The sequence below is a fragment of the Callorhinus ursinus genome, unplaced genomic scaffold (assembly GCF_003265705.2).
Source record: "Callorhinus ursinus isolate GAN/ISIS: 27379988/994484 unplaced genomic scaffold, GSC_fseal_2.0 scaffold45, whole genome shotgun sequence".
Lineage (NCBI taxonomy): Eukaryota > Metazoa > Chordata > Mammalia > Carnivora > Otariidae > Callorhinus > Callorhinus ursinus.
This window is the reverse complement of record NW_027397107.1, coordinates 151,185-168,821: the sequence shown is the minus strand read 5'-3', so window position 1 is coordinate 168,821 and position 17,637 is coordinate 151,185. Positions and strand designations below refer to the sequence as shown.

Genomic DNA, 17,637 nt, shown 5'->3' with positions numbered 1-17,637 from the left:
CGAAGCCGCAGGGAAAAGGGTGGAGGGACGGACAGCGAGCAGACACTCAACAGTGTCCGCCAAGCTAAACGCTGTGCGCTTTGCTAGCAGGTATGGCCCTAACTCGGGCGGGCCGATGAGGAAAGAGGCTGAGACCAGGCATGAGCTCTGTCCCCGTCGAGCCCCGTCCTGGCTCGGGGCTCACGGGGTGGGGGGGCTCGTGAGCCCCGTCCTGGCCTAAGCGGGGTTGGGGGGGCTCATGGGCCCCGTCTTGGCTTGCTCTGTGTGTCCGCAGTAAGAGCGGAGGGCACGTTCAAGAAGGGAGAGCCGGAGGCGGGACGCCGGCTCGTCTGATGAGCAGCTAACAGGCCCGCACGACTGCTAGTGGGACCCTCCACACGTGTGCTGGGAAGCAGCAGAGGAAGTGCCCGGGGGGCCAGCACGGGTCACAGGGTCCGCGCGGAAGGACGGCGCGCTGGGCGGTGCCGGTCCCTCCCGGAGCACAGTGTCCTGGCCCGGGACCCTTCCGGCCCGGGGATGCGCGGCCGCCAGGGGCGGGGGGCTCCAGGCGCCAACCCCGCACACATCCCAGGCCGGCGGCTGACCGCACGGAACGAGAAGACAGAGTAACAGCAGCTCCCGCTCTAGTCGCCAGCTCCGGTCCCGCCCCCGGACTTCCGGGCCCGCGGCGGCCCCGCCCCCGTGCTCTGCGCACGCGCGAGCGCCATATTGACAGCGAGTGCTCGGCAGTGGTCGTGGCGGCTAGTTTTCTTCCTCCAGGAAAGTCTCGGTTTAGGTCTCTACTCTTCCCTGTGTCCCGCAGGTAAGCCTTTGCCCCTGGGCGCCCGCGGAAGCTTGGCCGCCCTCCCTGCGGGCAGGGGTCGTGAGCGTCGCGGCAGAGTAGTCTCGGCCTGCAGCCGCCACCAAGGCACCGTAGGTGCCATGACTCTGCACCCGCTTCCTCGGCGACAGGCCGGCCGTCGTGGGGCTCGCCCGCGCGGGCGCGCGTCCGGGTCGGCTCGGGGCTCCGGCGTGCTCGTCAGGGCCGGGGCCGGGATCGGGGTCCGAGGCCGGGATCTGGGTCCGAGGCCGGGGTCCGGGTACGAGCTGGGATCTAGCGCGCACGTCGGGGCCGGGGCTGAGGTCCGAGCTTGGGTCTCGTGCTCTCATCGGATCTAGCGCGCACGTCGGGGCCAGGGCCAGGGCCGGGGCTGGAGTTCAAGCTTGGATCTAGCGCGCACGTCGGGGCCAGGGCCAGGGCCGGGTCTGGAGTTCAAGCTTGGATCTAGCGCGCACGTCGGGGCCAGGGCCGGGGCCGGGGCCGGGGCGGGGTTGGGGATCGCTCGCGTCCGGTTCTGGGATGGGGTCGGGGCATCCGGCGCGGGCGTCCGGGTCGAGGCTTGGGTTGGTTTGTTGCGCACGTCGGGGCTGGGGCCAGGGTCCGGTCGCACAGGCGGGATGAAGCGTCTCTTGGGAGGGTCGGTATCGGAAAGTTGCCCCGCTGGAACTGCACCGGAGGTGCATAGCGGGGCTTGTGCTCAGGGCCATCCTTACCTTTCCCCAGCCTGTTGTAACAGCCTCCTGACTGGTTACTTTTTATTCATTCTCTCTTCAGCCACCGTGATCTTACTAAAGGTCATTCAGCTCCTGTGGCTGTTTGGCCCACAGTCTTTCCGTGAAGCCCATTGCTTGAGAGAGAAAATAAGCGGTTCTTTTTTTTTTTTTTTTTTTTTTTTGAGGGGGGGAGGGAGAGAGAAGCAGAGGGAGAAGCGGGTTCCCAAGGAGCAGGGAGCCCGATGCAGGACTCGATCCCAGAACCCTGGGATCATGACCTAAGCCGAAGGCAGACGCTTAACCATCTGAGCCACCCAGGCGCCCAATGAGCGGTTCTTACTTGGGGCGGGAGGCCCTTCAGGGTTGGGGTCTGAATTTGGATCCCCAGCTTACCTCTCCAGGCTTAATTCCCGGTATTCTGGGATTTAGGAAAATGGGCTGCAAGTCTGAAGTTTGGCATTTACACTAAATCATGCTGAGCCCCATTGTTGACTTTTGCAGGAATAGTAATGATGAACTAAGATTACCACCTCTACCTCCTCTAGGTTGGGACTCCGTATCACTTGGAGAAAGCCTCAGTCTCTTAACTTGGCATTCAAGGCTTTGTGTGGGTCTGTATACTTACTTAGCTCTGTAGCTTCTTCAGATTTTTTTAACTTTAGCAGTTTGTCTCTTGCATTTTAGCGTCCTGTCCCAATGCCTTTGAGCAGGCTCTTCTTTCTGCCTGGGCTGCTCTCCCATTCTCCTTTCCCCTACTCTTCCTCTTAGGTCTAATGGCTCCCAGCCTTATTTCTGCCTCTCCCATCTCTAATTTGAACTCACTTTTTTTTTTGTCTTTGTTTCTTAAAAAATACTTTCTCGATTCTTTTATAAAGTTTTATTTATTTATTTGAGAGAGAGAGAGAGTGAGAGCACCTGCATGTGAATTGGGAGGAGGGGCAGAGGGAGGGAGAGAGAGCCCCAAGTGGACTCCATGCCAAGCATGGAGCCTGACATGGGGCTGGATCCCAGGGCCCTGAGATCATGATGTGAAACCAAGAGTCAGACACCCAATCGACTGTGCCACCCAGGCACCCCTGCTTTCTTGATTTTTCCCCATCCCTCTTCCCACTCTACTCCTAGCATCTCTGTTTCCCCATTGCTTTATAATTGTGTGTGTCTGCCTCCCTCACCTGAATACCAGACTGTAAGCTCTGCAGGGAAGGGAGTGCTGTTCCCCGTGTGGTATTCCAGCGTCTGGCCTGGTGCCTGCTCTATCATAAATGTTAGATGAGTGAAGGGAGTGAACCAAACGGATTTTTTTTTTAAGTCAGGAAATGCTCCTTAAATTGTAGATCATCGTTTTAATAATGATCTTACTTTCTTTTTACAGGAATTTTATAAAGTTCAGAAAACATGGTGAGTTGGTACACACGCCAGTAAGCTGTTGCCTGATAAATCCTGTTGCTTGTACCTGTGGACTATCGTGAGAAAACTACAGTGGGAGGAAGAGCTGGCACGGTGTCCTCTCCCTTACCAGTTCCCTCCTGCACACTGAGCTTTGCATGCCAGGGTGTTTTATAAGATGAATAGTGGACTTACTTCTGGTGGGTAGGAATCACTTGCCTGTTTTTCCTTTGCAGTCTCGAAGATATGACTCCAGGACAACCATATTTTCTCCAGAAGGTAAAATGGAAATTGTTTAAGCCATCTCAAAATAAAAAATGTCTTTAAATTAGAGTTTGACTTAAAGGGGAAAAAAAAAATCTACAGACTTTTTTTCTTTTTTTAAGTTTTATTATTTAAGTAATCTCTACACCCCACCCAGGGCTCAAACCCACAACCCTGAGATCAGGAGTCCCATGCTCTACTGACGGAGCCAGCCAGGCACCCCTACATACAAACTTTTTTTTTTAATCCTTGCTAAGTTGTTTATCCTTTTTGTACTGATTCTGGTCACCAGGTTGGTTAGGTGCCTCCTCAAGGGTAAAAGTGGGGCTCTTGTGTGTGTCCTGCCAGTGGTGTTGCTGACTTCCCTGGGAGCCCTGATGCTGCTTACTCACTGCTTGTGTCTTGTAGGTCGCCTGTACCAGGTTGAATACGCCATGGAAGCTATTGGACACGCAGGCACCTGCTTGGGAATTTTAGCAAATGATGGTGTTTTGCTTGCAGCAGAGAGACGCAACATCCACAAGCTTCTTGATGAAGTGTTTTTTTCTGAAAAAATTTATAAACTGAATGAGTGAGTGAGATCTTCCGGGAGGGAGTGTAAAAATGTCTCACTTTCTCACGTAGTGAAATTGCACATATATTCGGGAGGGCTGTTCCATGTGACATGGTACTTGAAGTGAACAGTTTTTACCAAGAATTTTGGCTTCTAATTTATCTTGTTTGAAACCCTGAGGCCCAGGACCATGTGTTACCCTATTTAAGCACAGAGCCAAGCACTCAGTGGAGAACCTGTGTTGTGTAGTGATAGGAGCCCAGGCTTGGTAGTCACTCAGATTTGGGTGAATTTAGAAGCTCTGTGACCCTACACTGGTTATTTAATGTCTCTGGGTCTCAGCCCACTGGAGTAGTTTATGGCAGTTTAATGAAATAAAATAAATACAAATAAACTAGCACAGTGTCTGGCTTGTAGCAGGCCCTCAAAGCATTGTTCAGAATGGCTACTCAGGAATTCTGTGGAATTATACTGACTCTTACCAAACCACAGGCCTCCCAGAGGTGTGGGGGCAGTTCAGCCGAGCCCTGTGCCCTTGGTGAGGTTTCTGTGACAGTGGGGTGTGTGGGACTTTTTAGCTAGCAGAGAGCAGGGCTTCCTGATTGGACCGTCCCCTCAGCGATGGGCCAGGTGATCGCTGCTACCAGGCTTTTCTGATGGGCTTGTCCGAAGGAGTGCTGTCCCCTCCACGGCGTCACTGTCTCAGGCTTGCCAGGCAGGACAGAGGCTGTTGAATCTGGGAGAGCCAGGGCAGACCAGGGGATGAGGGCAAAGAAAGAAATGCACCCCTCATGTGAGCCTGGCCCTGGGCTTCTAGGCAGGCTTAGAAAAGACCCTTCCCGTGGGTGCCGTCCCCTTCACCTCCATCAAGCCAGGCCCCAGGAGGGAGGAGGGCACAGAGGAACCTGTCTTCCCGTCTGGTAAGACCTCTGTTGCCTTTGTTGGTGAATCTTGGGATTTCCTTTAGCTTCTTTGTGTTATTCTCTTGCCCCGTTCACAGGGTGGTGATGGTAAATACATCTGTTGAGGAACTTATGGGTGCATTTGTTTATTTTTCATGTGGAATGACATCAAGTTGAAAGTCTATAAAGGTGAAACTTCTGTCATTTTTGTAGTGGCTTTGGAGCAAGGGTGTGCATTTATAACTGAACTCACAAACCTCTCCCTGCTTACCTAAGATCAATGTCTTTCTTTTCCTCAAGGGACATGGCCTGCAGCGTGGCAGGTATAACTTCTGATGCTAATGTTCTCACTAATGAACTGAGGCTCATTGCTCAAAGGTATGGTCATAAACAGCATCACTGAAGATACATACATTAGTTTCGATGTTTCTAACGAGAAGTCATTTTTACAAAGATCAGAGTCATTAAAAAATGTATTAATTGAAAAAAAAATGTATTAATTGAAAATTAAAGTTTTCTTAAACCAACCTCGTAACATGTTACTTCCTTTAAGGATATTAGGGTGTGGCCATGCTTTCTTCCCCTCTTCAAATCACAGGTGGCTGTTAGATTGTCCCTGTGGCACAGATTTATTTTCAGAGGGTATTTTGCTTAGGGTGTATCTGTGTTTTAGAGAAAACTACTAATATGCCAATTTTTTTATCGTAGGTACTTATTACAGTATCAGGAACCAATTCCTTGTGAGCAGTTGGTCACAGCATTGTGTGATATCAAACAAGCTTATACACAGTTTGGAGGTACTGAATTTTTTGGACATTGTATTCCAAAAAGTTAAACCATTTTATGGGTAATAACCTTTTTGAGATGGTAAAAAGTTGAAAATGAAAGAAAACACTTTTCATAAATCCCTGCTTCCTGAATTAACTGGCTTCTGCTGTGTAGATTATCATATGTTTTATTAATAGACTGCAGGAAGGCCATAATGCCATTTTCAAATCTGGAAACAAATTGCTTTTTACATAATAATGAAATTCAGCGCTGGTCCTCTGTGTCTTTATTCCCTTTCCTGGCTCTGTCCAAATCCTAGAGACAAAAGTGGGATTTTGGCTGGAGCTTATCTGTGGTGTTCAGAAAACAAAGCAGTTTATGAATGCTTCACTTCACAGAGAAGGCTGTAGTCTCCCTCATGGGCTCAGGGAACCATGGTGATACTGAATTCAGACTGCTGACATGTTTGGCTGTTTGTTGTTGTTAAAGGAAAACGTCCCTTTGGTGTTTCGTTGCTGTACATTGGCTGGGATAAGCACTATGGCTTTCAGCTCTACCAGAGTGACCCGAGTGGGAATTACGGAGGTTGGAAAGCAACATGCATTGGAAACAACAGTGCTGTGAGTGTTTTTGTGCTCCTGTGAAATTGAGCAAAAGATCTGAGAACCAGCGTGATTTTCAAGTGGCCATGAGTATAAACAAGTCTAAAATAGCTGCCACAACCTTCATGTGATAGGAAGACATCTTGGATTTCTGCTGGTAACGAAGTCACAAGCACTGCTCATACTCCTGGGGCTCACTGTCTACGTTTATAATGAAAGGAAATGCTAATTTTCAGTGAGAAGTTGTGGAGATAGACGTAGTTATTTTTCACACCCTAGTTCTCAGGCCCCTTGACTTCTGTCACGGACCCCTTGCAGGTCTGAGGGGGTCCAGGTTGCAGACCGCATTCATAGAGCATCAGCAACCCCCTTGTCACCCCATCCCGTGTCTCCCCTCCCTGCCATCAGAATTGTCTGCGTTGGTTATAATGCCCACAGTGATTCAGCCATTATTCTTCTGACCAATCCGTATTCTGAAAAAGTGCAGGAATTTAAAGGAAATTCTTAGTTGATTCTCCTTTATGTCTTATAGGCCGCTGTGTCAATGTTAAAACAAGACTACAAAGAAGGAGAAATGACTTTGAAGTCCGCACTGGCTTTAGCTATCAAAGTCCTAAATAAGACCATGGATGTGAGTAAACTGTCTGCTGAAAAAGGTAATTGGTGTTCACTCCTAATTGGCTCGCTTGAGTGAGAGAAGCTGTTGTCCCCCTTCCGTTTGGCTCCTGTGTTCAGCCCTAACGTGTTGTCCGAGTCCTTTGAAACAGCAGCCTTATGAATTGAGCGGCCTTATACCTGTTTCCCAAGTGAGAGTGCTAGGCCTTATTGAGGTTCAGTGCCTTGACCGTAATCCCACCCTATGTTCTGAGCATCAGGACTTGGGCCTGAATGTTCTCAGTGTTCATAGTTAGAGATCTGAATTGTGCTACCTTTAGTTAATAATTGTCTGATCAGCTTCTCGACAGCCTTGTCTGTGTTTGTGTATACACACGGTAATATGCGTGTGGTTATGCATTTATCTGTGTGCTGTAGTGTATCTGAGGGATGACATCCACATGAGTTGTTATAGCCTCTGTTCTTTTGAATCCACTGATCTCTTATGTTATCTCATGTTTGCAATTTTAAATACTTTATTTAGTTTAAGTTATATGATATATAAAACAATATTCCTAAATAAGGTTTTCAGAAATTGTGGTCAGTTAATGGATCGATTTAGTTTAGGGTAACTTAGCTCCTGGTGTTCCTTAGAAAACGCAGTCGACTTGCAGACTGTCCTGTCTTGTACTTCTCCCTGATTGCAAGGAGGCAGTACTCTGTTTCCCCTGCTCAGAAAATTCCTTCTCCTTTGGTATCAGTTTACCACTTGTCTGTGGTCATGGAAGCCACTTTTCATGCCTTTGTTTTGAAGAGCTTTTGAAGTCTGTGAGAAAGGCATGTGATCTGACTGCGCCTTCAGGGGCCCCAACGAGGACATGGAGGTTCCTTCTGGTCCTTGCAGCCAGTGGCAGGCCAGCTAGAGCCAGGGGTTGGTGTGCTTTTTGCAGGAAAGTGACAGACTGGCGAGTCGGAGGTTGGGGTGGGTGAGAGAGACGCGTAAGTAGGAGTGTCACTAGGAGGTGACAGGTTAGAAGGTCGTCTTCACTGTCGGAGTAGCTGTGAGCCGCACGCAGCACCAAGCCTGGGAGCGTGGGGAGCTTGGGCCCCGGGGGGAGCTGGGGCTGTTGTCTGCCCGGTAACATGCGTGTGCCCCCTTGCAGTGGAGATTGCCACGCTAACAAGAGAGAACGGGAAGACGGCCATCAGAGTCCTCAAACAGAAAGAAGTGGAGCAGCTCATCAAAAACCACGAGGAGGAAGAAGCGAAAGCCGAGCGGGAGAAGAAGGAAAAAGAGCAGAAAGAGAAGGATAAATAGAAGGAGAACCGGGGGCTTTTGTAGCTCACGTGGGGCCGTTGCACGGCCCTCGCCACCCTTCTTCCCACCCTGAGAAAGCCCTCGCTTGTCCTCACGTGTGTGGGGAGACGCGGGTGGCGCAGCTGCATCGGGTCCTTGCCGTCTCTGTCCACTTGAATCCTGTAACGGCGGTGGTTGGTCTGGGACGCCCTCGTCCCTCCTTGTTTTGGGCAATAAAACTCGGAAAGAATGGAGGCGGTGGAGGAAGAGAGTGCCTGTGGCAGGAATCGCCGACGGCCCCGGGATCAGTAGGGGCCCCGGTCTCCCCGTGAGTGAGGTGCCCCGTGGCAGCCCCTGGGCTTCCTGTTCGTGAGCTGCGGCCGTTGGCGCGGTGCTCGCTTTGTAAAACGAAGGGCGGGGATTGCGCACTCAGGCTTTCCCTTGCTGTTGTCCCCTCTCTGTTTGGAGCCGACTAGAGCTGTCCTCTTCTAGGTGTCTGGCAGGGTAGACTCCAGGGACGGGGGGGGCCCCTGTCCTGCCCTCGGTGTTGAGGGGTTCACCCCGGACCGGAAGTGTGTGCGTACATGCCTGTGAGCGGGTAACGACACGCGGACGGCCTAACTAGGTGAGACCCTGCGTACCCACCGCCCTGCTTCGGAAACAGCGCTTTTGAAGCCCCCTGGGTGTCCCTTTCCCACGTCTTGCTGTCTTGGGTGCTTACGCTCTGGTTTCCTGGCCCCCGTTCCTCTCACCAAGGCGGGTGGGTGACCCGGCTCTGTCCACAGGGATCCATCTGAGGATGAGGGTGAGGGCCAGGCCGGAGCTGGGCCGGGGGGGTGAGCAAGGAAAGCTGAGGATCCTGCTGCCGAGACAGGCCGCCCACAGCCCAAGCTGAGACGTTGTGGTCAAGCGGAAAAGTGGAACCAAAGAGAACAGTTCAGATTTGACTAGAGGGAGCTCCGCTGCTGAGTCTGGCTGTCATTATGATGGAGTCAGTCCCCTTTGCCAGAAGCTGTAGGGCCGTGCTCTGTCGAGTGTGAGCCCAGCCCGCTGCAGGACCACGTGGGAGTCGGCCCTCCTGTGCCCCACAGCCTGGGTGCAGGAGATGCCAGATCTCCCCCGGGGATTCTCAAACTTGAAGACACCTTAGAAACACGCGGAGCTTGTTAGCACGTGTGGGTCGCAGGGGTGATGTGTGTGCCAGCCCCACCGCTCGTGTTCCTGCCCAGGTGTGTTTTCAAGCCCCTTTGACGTAGTGCTTTTTTAATTCAAATGTTCCTTGCACTGTACAGCTAGTTGCTGTTACTCCCAGGAGTTGTGTTCTGTAGAATCGTCACGAACACTGAGCGAATACTGATCCGTGGCTCGGGGGGGAATGAATACCAGGCCAGGTTCCTGAGAGCCTCTGGCCACGCTTAACTCAACCGATCAATGCGGGACCTTGCTTGCTGTGTGTTTCTGTTTAAAGACATTTAGCGTGTATTGGTAACTCATTAATCTTGAGCTCGTGGCCAGTGACGGTGACCTGCCGAAACAGAGTTCATCTGACATACACATCTCGGTCTGGAGGGGCACTAGCCAGCACTTCTGCCCTGAGCTTAGGCGGAATCACAAAGATGTGAAAAATAGACACGAAACAGACCAGAAGAAGAACGCTGTTGACCGTATGGGCTGAATGAGGAGGCAGGCTTCCACTCGGACCCTGGCTGGGAACGTGCGCACCTGCGCCCGCCCACAGTGACCACGAAGGCCCCGTCCCTGTTGGCTTGGGGCTGACTACAGGCAAATTTGCAAACACGGAATCTAAGTGGTGAGGATCTCGGCTGCACGTGGTCACGTGACCCTTTGGGTCTTGCTCTGCACGGAAGTGGGGGTAGACGGAGAAGTGAGCTGCCTGTCTCCAGAATAGAGTCCGAGGCTTGGCCACCACAGTCTCTCAAGGATTGTTATCCAGCCTTGTGCAGGGTCCTCCCTTCAGGCCGTCCTCAACACAGCAGCCAGAGGGCGCTCTCCCAGCGTAGGCTGGCCGGCCACCCTTCCTACCCAGGGAAAGCCAAGTCCTTGACTCTGGTTTACAGGGGGCCCCACTGCTACCTTCTCTTCCACCAGGTGCTCATCCGAAGGAGCCTTCTTGTTCCTTGAAATCCCAGGCCTCTTCCACCCCAGGGCCTCTGTACGTGCCAGTCCCTCCCTCTGCCTTGAGAATGCTCAGCCCTGGGAGTGTCTGCACTGCCCACCCCCCCATGTTCCAGTGTCACCTTGTTTGGGCCACTGCCCCAGGCACGCACCCTGCCTAACCCTGTGGTTAGGTTTCTCCAAGCCCCCTCACCACCTGGTACATCCGCCTACTGTCCCAGCATCAAGAACAGAAACGGGCACGTATTAGGCTTCCGATACTGAGGAATGGGTGAGTGGTGGTCCTTGATATGCTGGAGTGAAATCCTGAAATACACTGCCTTCCCATCCAGGGAGTAGAACTGGTGGGTTTGCTGTATTCTGACCACCCCCTGAGCACTTTCCTAAAGTCACGACAACTGTAGAGGCTCGGGTAGTGCGTTTTCCCACCACATCTGGAGCAAGTATTCAGGACTTCATCCTAATGATGGAAAGATCTCAACATAACCTTTTTAAAAAAAAGATTTTATTTATTTGACAGAGCGAGCACAAGTGTGGGGGGAGGGGCAGAGGGAGAAGCAGACTCCCTGCTGAGCAGGGAGCCTGATGCGGGGCTGGGACCCTGGGATCATGACCTGAGCTGAAGGCAGACCCTCAACCGACTGAGCCACCCAAGTGCCCCTAAGATTTTTTTTACTATTTTAGGTCCTCTCTACAACCAGTGTGGGGTTTGAACTCAACCCGGAGAGGACTCGCATACCCCACTGACTGAGCCGCATACCCCACTGACTGAGCCGCTGACCCTTTTGTTGAAATAATGTCATGCTGGGGGAAAAGTGAAAAGTGGGGGTGGGGTGGGGGCTGCCCTAACTGGTTTTTTTCCTTGCTCCAAGGCTACGTCTAGCCTAGATTCTCCCCAGCCCCTTTTCTCCCTCTGCCCTGCGGCGTATTTGTAGCTCTGGGTTGCAGGGTGTTGCCTGGTGCATCCTCTGAATGTAGCTTAGCAATCCTCATCTGAACATGGGCTCTTTCCAACGGGGGCACGGCTGGGGCAGGAGCACCTTGATAGGCAGAAGTAGGAGAGCAAAGCGCTAAAAGGTTGAAATCTTGCATCGATTTCATTTGGGCAAGTTACAAATCATGTTTTAAAAATGACTCGGGGAAAAAAATCAGGTGTTCCTGTGTATAATTTTACTTCTGGAGTTTCTCTTAATCAGAAAATAAGCAAGACTCGAATTTCTAGTCTAGCGCTTTGAAAGTTCCATGGAAGTATTTGTTAGCAATGCAAAAATATTCCATGTTCTGGGGGAAAAAAAGCCAGAAAGATTCATTTCTGTTCCTATTTACCATGTTCCTGGTAATTTTAGGTAATGGCAATTTGTGGCTGAGCAAGACATGTTCTCAGTTATTACTGTGCAGGAAGGGCAGGGCTGTAATCAACTACTTGCTACTGTGGACACGTGCTGGACCCCCGGTGGCCGCGAGCAGCGGCTCGGGAGTGAAGGCCTGGCAGTGGGACAGCCTTACATATTTATGGAAAGCCTGTAGCTGAGCCCAGCTGGAGCATGGCTTGTCGGGGGAAGACGGTCAAGGACAGGAAATGAGGTTGGAAATGTACGCTGAAGAGACCAGACAGCTTTGCAGACCGTGTGCCCTGTGTGCTCTGTGCCATGCGGGAGCCGCTGAGACGTTTTATTTCTTTATTTGAGAGGGAGCATGGGGGGTGCTGAGGGAAAGGGAGAAGCAGACTCCCCACTGAGCGTGGATCCCCACACGGGGCTTGATCCCAGGACCCTGAGATCATGACCAGAGCCAAAATCAAGAGTCGGACGCTCCACCAACTGAGCCCCCCAGGCGCCCCAGGTTTTTGAGTGAATGAGGGAAACGAGTACGCCCTAACTCGAGTCCAGGAGCTGGATTGCTGGGAGGAGGCAAGGTGGGGAGACCAGCTGGGAGGCTGCAGAAATGGAAGGTTGAGGGTCTCAGTGGTAAAGGGAACGGAGGAGGGCAGCTCCCCGGAGTGAGGGGTGAGAAGAGCGGGAAAGCCAGACCAGGGCCTCTCGCTCAGGTAAGTGCTTAGGCTGGGAGCTAAAAAGTCATTCCGAACAGGAGCGGGGCCTGGGCGGCTCCGTCAGTGAAGCGGCTGACTCTTGGTTTCGGCTCAGGTCCTGATCTCACGGTTGTGGGATCGAGCCCCGCGTCGGGCTCCGCGCTCAGGGCGGAGTCTGCTTCAGATTCTGTCTGCCTCCCCGCTTGTGTGCACACTCTCTCAAATAAATAACACTCTTGAAAAAAAAAACATGATGAACTACTCCTAAAATTTTCTAACATCTTTTTTGTTGTTTTGGCCTGGTAGGGAAGAACTTGATAGCGGTGCACATCACCCAGTGAAGGAATCCATGTCACATACTTTTTTCCCCCTTTTTCTTCCAGATATTCTTCTTTCGTATTCTTTTGTGCTCTGTCTGCCCATGTCCTTGCCCAGAGTCCTGTCACAGCACTTAGAAAAGTCACTTATGAGCTCCTGGTCATCTGTGTCCCAGTGTCTTCTTTTAGCATTTGCATTTTTGTTTTTAATGCTGGTAATTGAAGGTTTTTTGTGTTTTTGTAGGCAAAGCTATGAGTCGTTTACATTTCTCGTTGTTAGTATAATACATATAAAGATATCCCTCATGCCAAAGTATATAAACATTCTATACAAAAACACTAATTTGAAAAGATACATGCACCCCAGTGTTTACTGCAGCATTTTCAACAATAGCCAAACTAAGGAAGCAGCCCAGTAAAGAAGATGTCACACACACACACACACACACACACACACACACACACACTGGAATATTACTTAGCTATCAAAAAGAATGAATAGTTACCGTTTGCAATGACGTGGATGGAACTAGAGAGTATGATGCTGAGTGAAATAAGTCAGAGAAAGACATACCATATGACTTCACTCATATGTGGAATTTAAGAAGCAAAATAAACAAAAAAAGAAACCAAGAAACAGACTCTTAACTACAGAGGACACATTGCTGGTCACCAGAGGGGCGGAGATGGGGGGGCGGGGGAGACAGGTGTTGAGGATGAAGGAGGACACCTGTCGTGATGAGCAGTGGGTGGTTTATGGAAGTGTCAAGTCACTCTTGTACACCTGAAGCTAATATCACACTGTATGTTAACTACTGGAATTACAATTTTAAAAAAGTATATGGACATTCTTCTAGTAAATTTGTGGTTTTATCATGCATAATTTAAAAAAATATAATTGGTAGACATATAAAAATATAATTGATATCTATTATTAAAAGTCAGGATTTCAATTAATCATGCAACCTTAATTCTGTCGTTCAGACTAATGTTCTTGAATGAATTTGGAATTAGATAAAATGAAATAGTTACTAACCTTTCTTTTGTAACGGCTTTATTGAGACATAATTATCATACACCTCACAGTCCAACCCGTCGAGAGCACACACTCGGTGGCTTTAGTTAGTATTCACAGCTGTGCAGCCAACACCATGGTTTAGAACGCTTTCATTTTCCCAAACGGAAACCCTGCCCCACTTTGCCGTCACCCGGCTCCCCGGCCCTGGGCGCCCGCCAGTGTGCTCTCGGTCCATGCAGATTTGCCTGTTGTGGACGTGTCATGGAGTGCGGTCCCCAAGCCACCATGTGGTCATCTGCTACCGGCGTCTCACTGAGCGTCATGTCGTCAAGGTTCATCGTGACCCAGCGCGTGTGGGCAAGTCACAGCTACTGGATAAGAGAAATAACGGCAGGAATCTATTTTTTTTTATTGCTGAATAATACCCCATTGTGTGATCATACTGCATGGTGGACATGAGGGTGGTTTCCATTTGGGGGCTCTCGTGAATACTCATGCACAAGCTTTCATTTCTCTGGGGCATGTCCCCAAGTGAGGTTGCTGGGTCATATCCTGGTTTATTTTTAATCCATCTTCGTGCTAGACATTCCTATTTGCGATTCCGACTTTAAAAGGAGTCTATTTTCCCTTATTTTCTCCTAAAAGAGCCCAGTATAAGTGGAAACTGGATTGAGTCCTGAGTGAATGTATATGAATTTGTTAGTTACCGTTGAAGTAGGCCTCACAGTTGGGCAGGACTTTGATCCCTTTCATGTCGGCAGGGAGCATCTCTTCTCTAAGGGCCTTTGTACCGAACACTGGGGCAGGACGAGTCTTTCATTCTATACCTAAGAGCCTTATATAATCACACTCTCTGAAAAATTCCAAATCATACGGGACGGGAGAATCCAGGATAAATTTTCTCCTGGGTCCTGAACAATCCAGTAACTTACTTTTTCTGATGATAAAGCAGTATGCGCTCACTTTGGGAAATACACGAGAGATGAAATGAAAATCGCCCATACAAGCTTGCTCGGCCACTGTGCCCTTCTGCCAGTGGCCCGGATGCTGAATAAGTCTACTGGTAGACTTTGGCAAATCACAGACCATTTGTTTAAACACAGCTTCAAAGAAGAACTTAAAATACGTATTTTTCCTTCTCGTTGCTTCCCGAAAGTATTTTGAAGCCTTAGAAAACCCTTTCTCAAATAGCAGAGCAGAAAGTACCATTTGTGGGGCAAACTGTGTGTGTCAGTGACTTCATGTTTGCTAACTCTCACAGCCACCTTGTAAAACGTTTGTTATAATGACAGCACTCACTGGCTGAGGGCCTAGGATGTGCTCAGTGATTCAGAGGCATCTTTCCGTTTTGTGGTTGAGAAAACCAAAGCTCAGAGAAGGTGAGTGATGTGTGCCAGTCACCCGGGTCCCGTGCCTTTGCTCCTGTGTGGGCTGTCCTGCCTTCCACGGGGCCTCCCGCACCTGTCCCCCTGCATACATGGCTTCCCATCAGGGAATCGCACGCATTTATAGGGACGCTAATGAAGCTTGAGCTTGAGCACCCCTCACTGGCACAGCCCCATCCAAGGGCCCGGGAAGGACTCTAACGACGTGTTCTTATGTTCCTGTGCTTAGGGTTTGTGAGAGGGAGATGTTTTAGCTGCAGTTGGTAAGTCCTGCTGTCTGTTCCCCTCCATTTGGAGGTCTTTGGAGGGGTCGTGGCTGTGATGTGGGCCGTGGGCCGTGAGGTGACTGTTGATCATCCCAGTGTAGGAATGGCTTCCTGGGCATTTCCTTCCAAACACTATTCCAGCTAACCCAGCGTCAGGCCAGGGAGGTGTGGGAACGGAAGCTGCGTGGTGCCTGTCGTTGGAAGAGAAACAAGGCTCATCGACATGGATGGAGTCAGAATCCAGTCTGCAGACGTGCAGAATTATAAGCTGAAGATTCAGCTCTCAAGGCCAAAAAAGTGGGAGAAAAAGTACTACACAGATGTGTCAGTTCATCAAACCATGGTTTTCTAGATACTGCAATATTTGTCCACTTTTAAAAAATGAGTAGTTTGTTGAGTCTTAAGTTATGAGGACCCCCACCCAAATAACATAAGAATCTTCACTACAAACCTGTCACTGATGTCCACTGTCCTGAGAAGGAAGTCCGTGCTCTCCATCCGGGCTCACCCCACTCCCCCATCTTGACGACTCTTCTCTGTCCTTTCTCACAAAGCTCTCTTCTACCTCAGAGCTGCACCCGAGCTGCCCCCCTTTATCTGGAATGCCCCCCTCACCCGCTGTGCTTTCTCTGTCTCCTAGCTCTGGCCACCGTCCCAGGAAGGCATTTTCTGACACCCCCCCATCACTTTCTATTTATTTCTTCAAGAATTCTTAGCAAACTCTGAAACTGTCTTGTTAGTCTCTGCTTTCCTCCCCTAGGCATTAAGTTCTGTCTTGTTTGCTGCATCATCCCAGGAAATGGGCATACGGTTGATTCTCAAATATCTGTTGAATGAATAGCTGGGAAGTGACAGCAAGATTCCAAACTCATGTTTATTTGACATCAAAGACCAAAGGCTGTCTACTTCCCAATAGGCTGCCATCTTTCTGTGTCCCAGGGCGTTATCCCACAGAGCGCTGGGGAGATCAGACGTGCATCAGAAGTACAATAGGCAAGGACGCTGGGCGCAGCCCTGCCCGCCGCTCCTCCTCCGCTCGTCGCTCCTCTTCCGTCCGCCGCCAGCATGATGTGCGGGGCGCCCACCGCCTCGCAGCCCGCCACGGCCGAGACCCAGGCCATCGCCGACCAGGTTAAACCCCAGCTGGAAGAACGGGAAAATAAGAAGTATGCTACATTTAAGGCTGTGGAGTTCAGAAGCCAGGTGGTCGCAGGGATGAACTACTTCATCGAGGTTCAAGTTGACGATGATGAGTTTGTGCACCTTCGAGTATTTCGAAGTCTTCCACACGAAAACAAGCCTGTGGCCTTGTCCAGCTATCAGACCAACAAAGCCAGGCATGACGAGTTGGCGTATTTCTAGTTCCCACTCTGAATAGGGCTCGTCCATGTGGTTCTGTCCTCTGTGAACGTGTCTGGGATCAAAAATGTCGTTTCTACACGGGGCCACTCGCGGCGCAGGGGGATGTCACCACCTCTTTTGCGACTCTGTTCCTGACTTTCAGCGGGAGAGACAAAGTCAACACAGTCACTGATCTTAATTACTGTCAAAGAGGGCTTATATTCCCTTTAAATACATATTTTTAAATCTTTATGAACTTAAAAAAAAAAAAAGAAGTACAATAGGCAAGTTCAACTCTGGTTCCCTGATGACAAGATCATATGCAGTCAAGGATCAAAATGTCCTTTGGCATGCAGATGGCCTCAAGTATTCTTTAGTGTGCAAGAAATTGAAAACACCTGAAATTAGTCAGGCGCGTTCTAGAAGAGCAAGGGAAGATCGTAACTCAGGTGAGACAGCTGTGGAACTGGACGTTACCAAACGATTTCCAATTGTCAGAGACTTGGCTCAGGTGGCATGGAATTAGGTTAAAGATAATCAATTCTCTGGGACAATCAGTGTTGTATATTACTCTAACCCTCAGAGGGAGCTCTTTGTGTTGCTGAAAGATGCTCATCTGATCTTGCTTCTTAGCCATAAAAAAACTTGACATCAATTAGTATTGCACAGGAACTGAAGCTGAATGAGAACCCTTGCTAAATAAATTAGAGTGGATAATTAGAGCAGATTCCCAAACGTACGAGAGAAACAGCTCCAGTTTGGTCTCATCTTAGCCTCCCTTCCATAAAAGCATTATGTGGCAGTGTACAAATTGCAAATGGAAATCTATTTAATTTTGAATTTTTTGTGTGCTTTTTTTTTGAGTTTCAGAATTTCATAATATCCCTTGATTGGAGTGGGAGTAATCTGGGAACAATTAAATTGGCAATCATTAAATTAAATTCTAAAATGGCAGTTCTCCTGCGGGGTGTGTAGCCACAAATTTCTGGAGCATCTGTGGTCCATACCCGCAGTGTAATTTATCCTTTGAACTTACTTTTGATGTATGTAGCAGTGTCTGTGAGTATCTCTCAGTTCCAGAATAGAAAGTGAGTGACGTCCGTTTGTATGTTTGGTAAGAATACTTAAATTCTACCTTTTGCACAGAATCGAACACTTACAATTGTGTCTTGCAGACATTAAAACGGGCATAAATGTCTTTTATAAATATACGAGTGGGCCATCTATGAACAACAGGTCACTTAAT

At 49.8% G+C, this 17,637-nt stretch overlaps 2 protein-coding genes across 2 annotated transcripts; both read left to right on the top strand.

The window, feature by feature from the left end:
- The first annotated feature begins 668 nt into the window (after positions 1-668).
- Positions 669-8,153, top strand: PSMA4 (proteasome 20S subunit alpha 4). Its single transcript, XM_025893181.2, has 9 exons — positions 669-802; positions 2,906-2,931; positions 3,156-3,198; positions 3,592-3,754; positions 4,939-5,016; positions 5,347-5,435; positions 5,896-6,026; positions 6,541-6,664; positions 7,766-8,153. The coding sequence occupies exons 2-9, from the start codon at positions 2,929-2,931 to the stop codon at positions 7,918-7,920; spliced, it is 786 nt and encodes a 261-aa protein (XP_025748966.1). The 5' UTR covers positions 669-802; positions 2,906-2,928; the 3' UTR covers positions 7,921-8,153.
- A 7,900-nt stretch (positions 8,154-16,053) lies between these two features.
- LOC112840091 (cystatin-B-like) lies at positions 16,054-16,666 on the top strand. The gene has a single exon (XM_025893301.1). The coding sequence runs from the start codon at positions 16,116-16,118 to the stop codon at positions 16,410-16,412; it is 297 nt and encodes a 98-aa protein (XP_025749086.1). The 5' UTR covers positions 16,054-16,115; the 3' UTR covers positions 16,413-16,666.
- Positions 16,667-17,637: the final 971 nt, after the last annotated feature.

Excerpts from the sequence above, each read along its gene's own strand:
- PSMA4 (XM_025893181.2), top strand. Across the intron at positions 5,436-5,895 it reads AGCTTATACACAGTTTGGAG|GAAAACGTCCCTTTGGTGTT; the intron begins GTACTGAATTTT and ends TTGTTGTTAAAG. Across the intron at positions 6,027-6,540 it reads GCATTGGAAACAACAGTGCT|GCCGCTGTGTCAATGTTAAA; the intron begins GTGAGTGTTTTT and ends TATGTCTTATAG.
- LOC112840091 (XM_025893301.1), top strand. The coding sequence starts at position 16,116 with ATGATGTGCGGGGCGCCCACCGCCTCGCAGCCCGCCACGGCCGAGACC.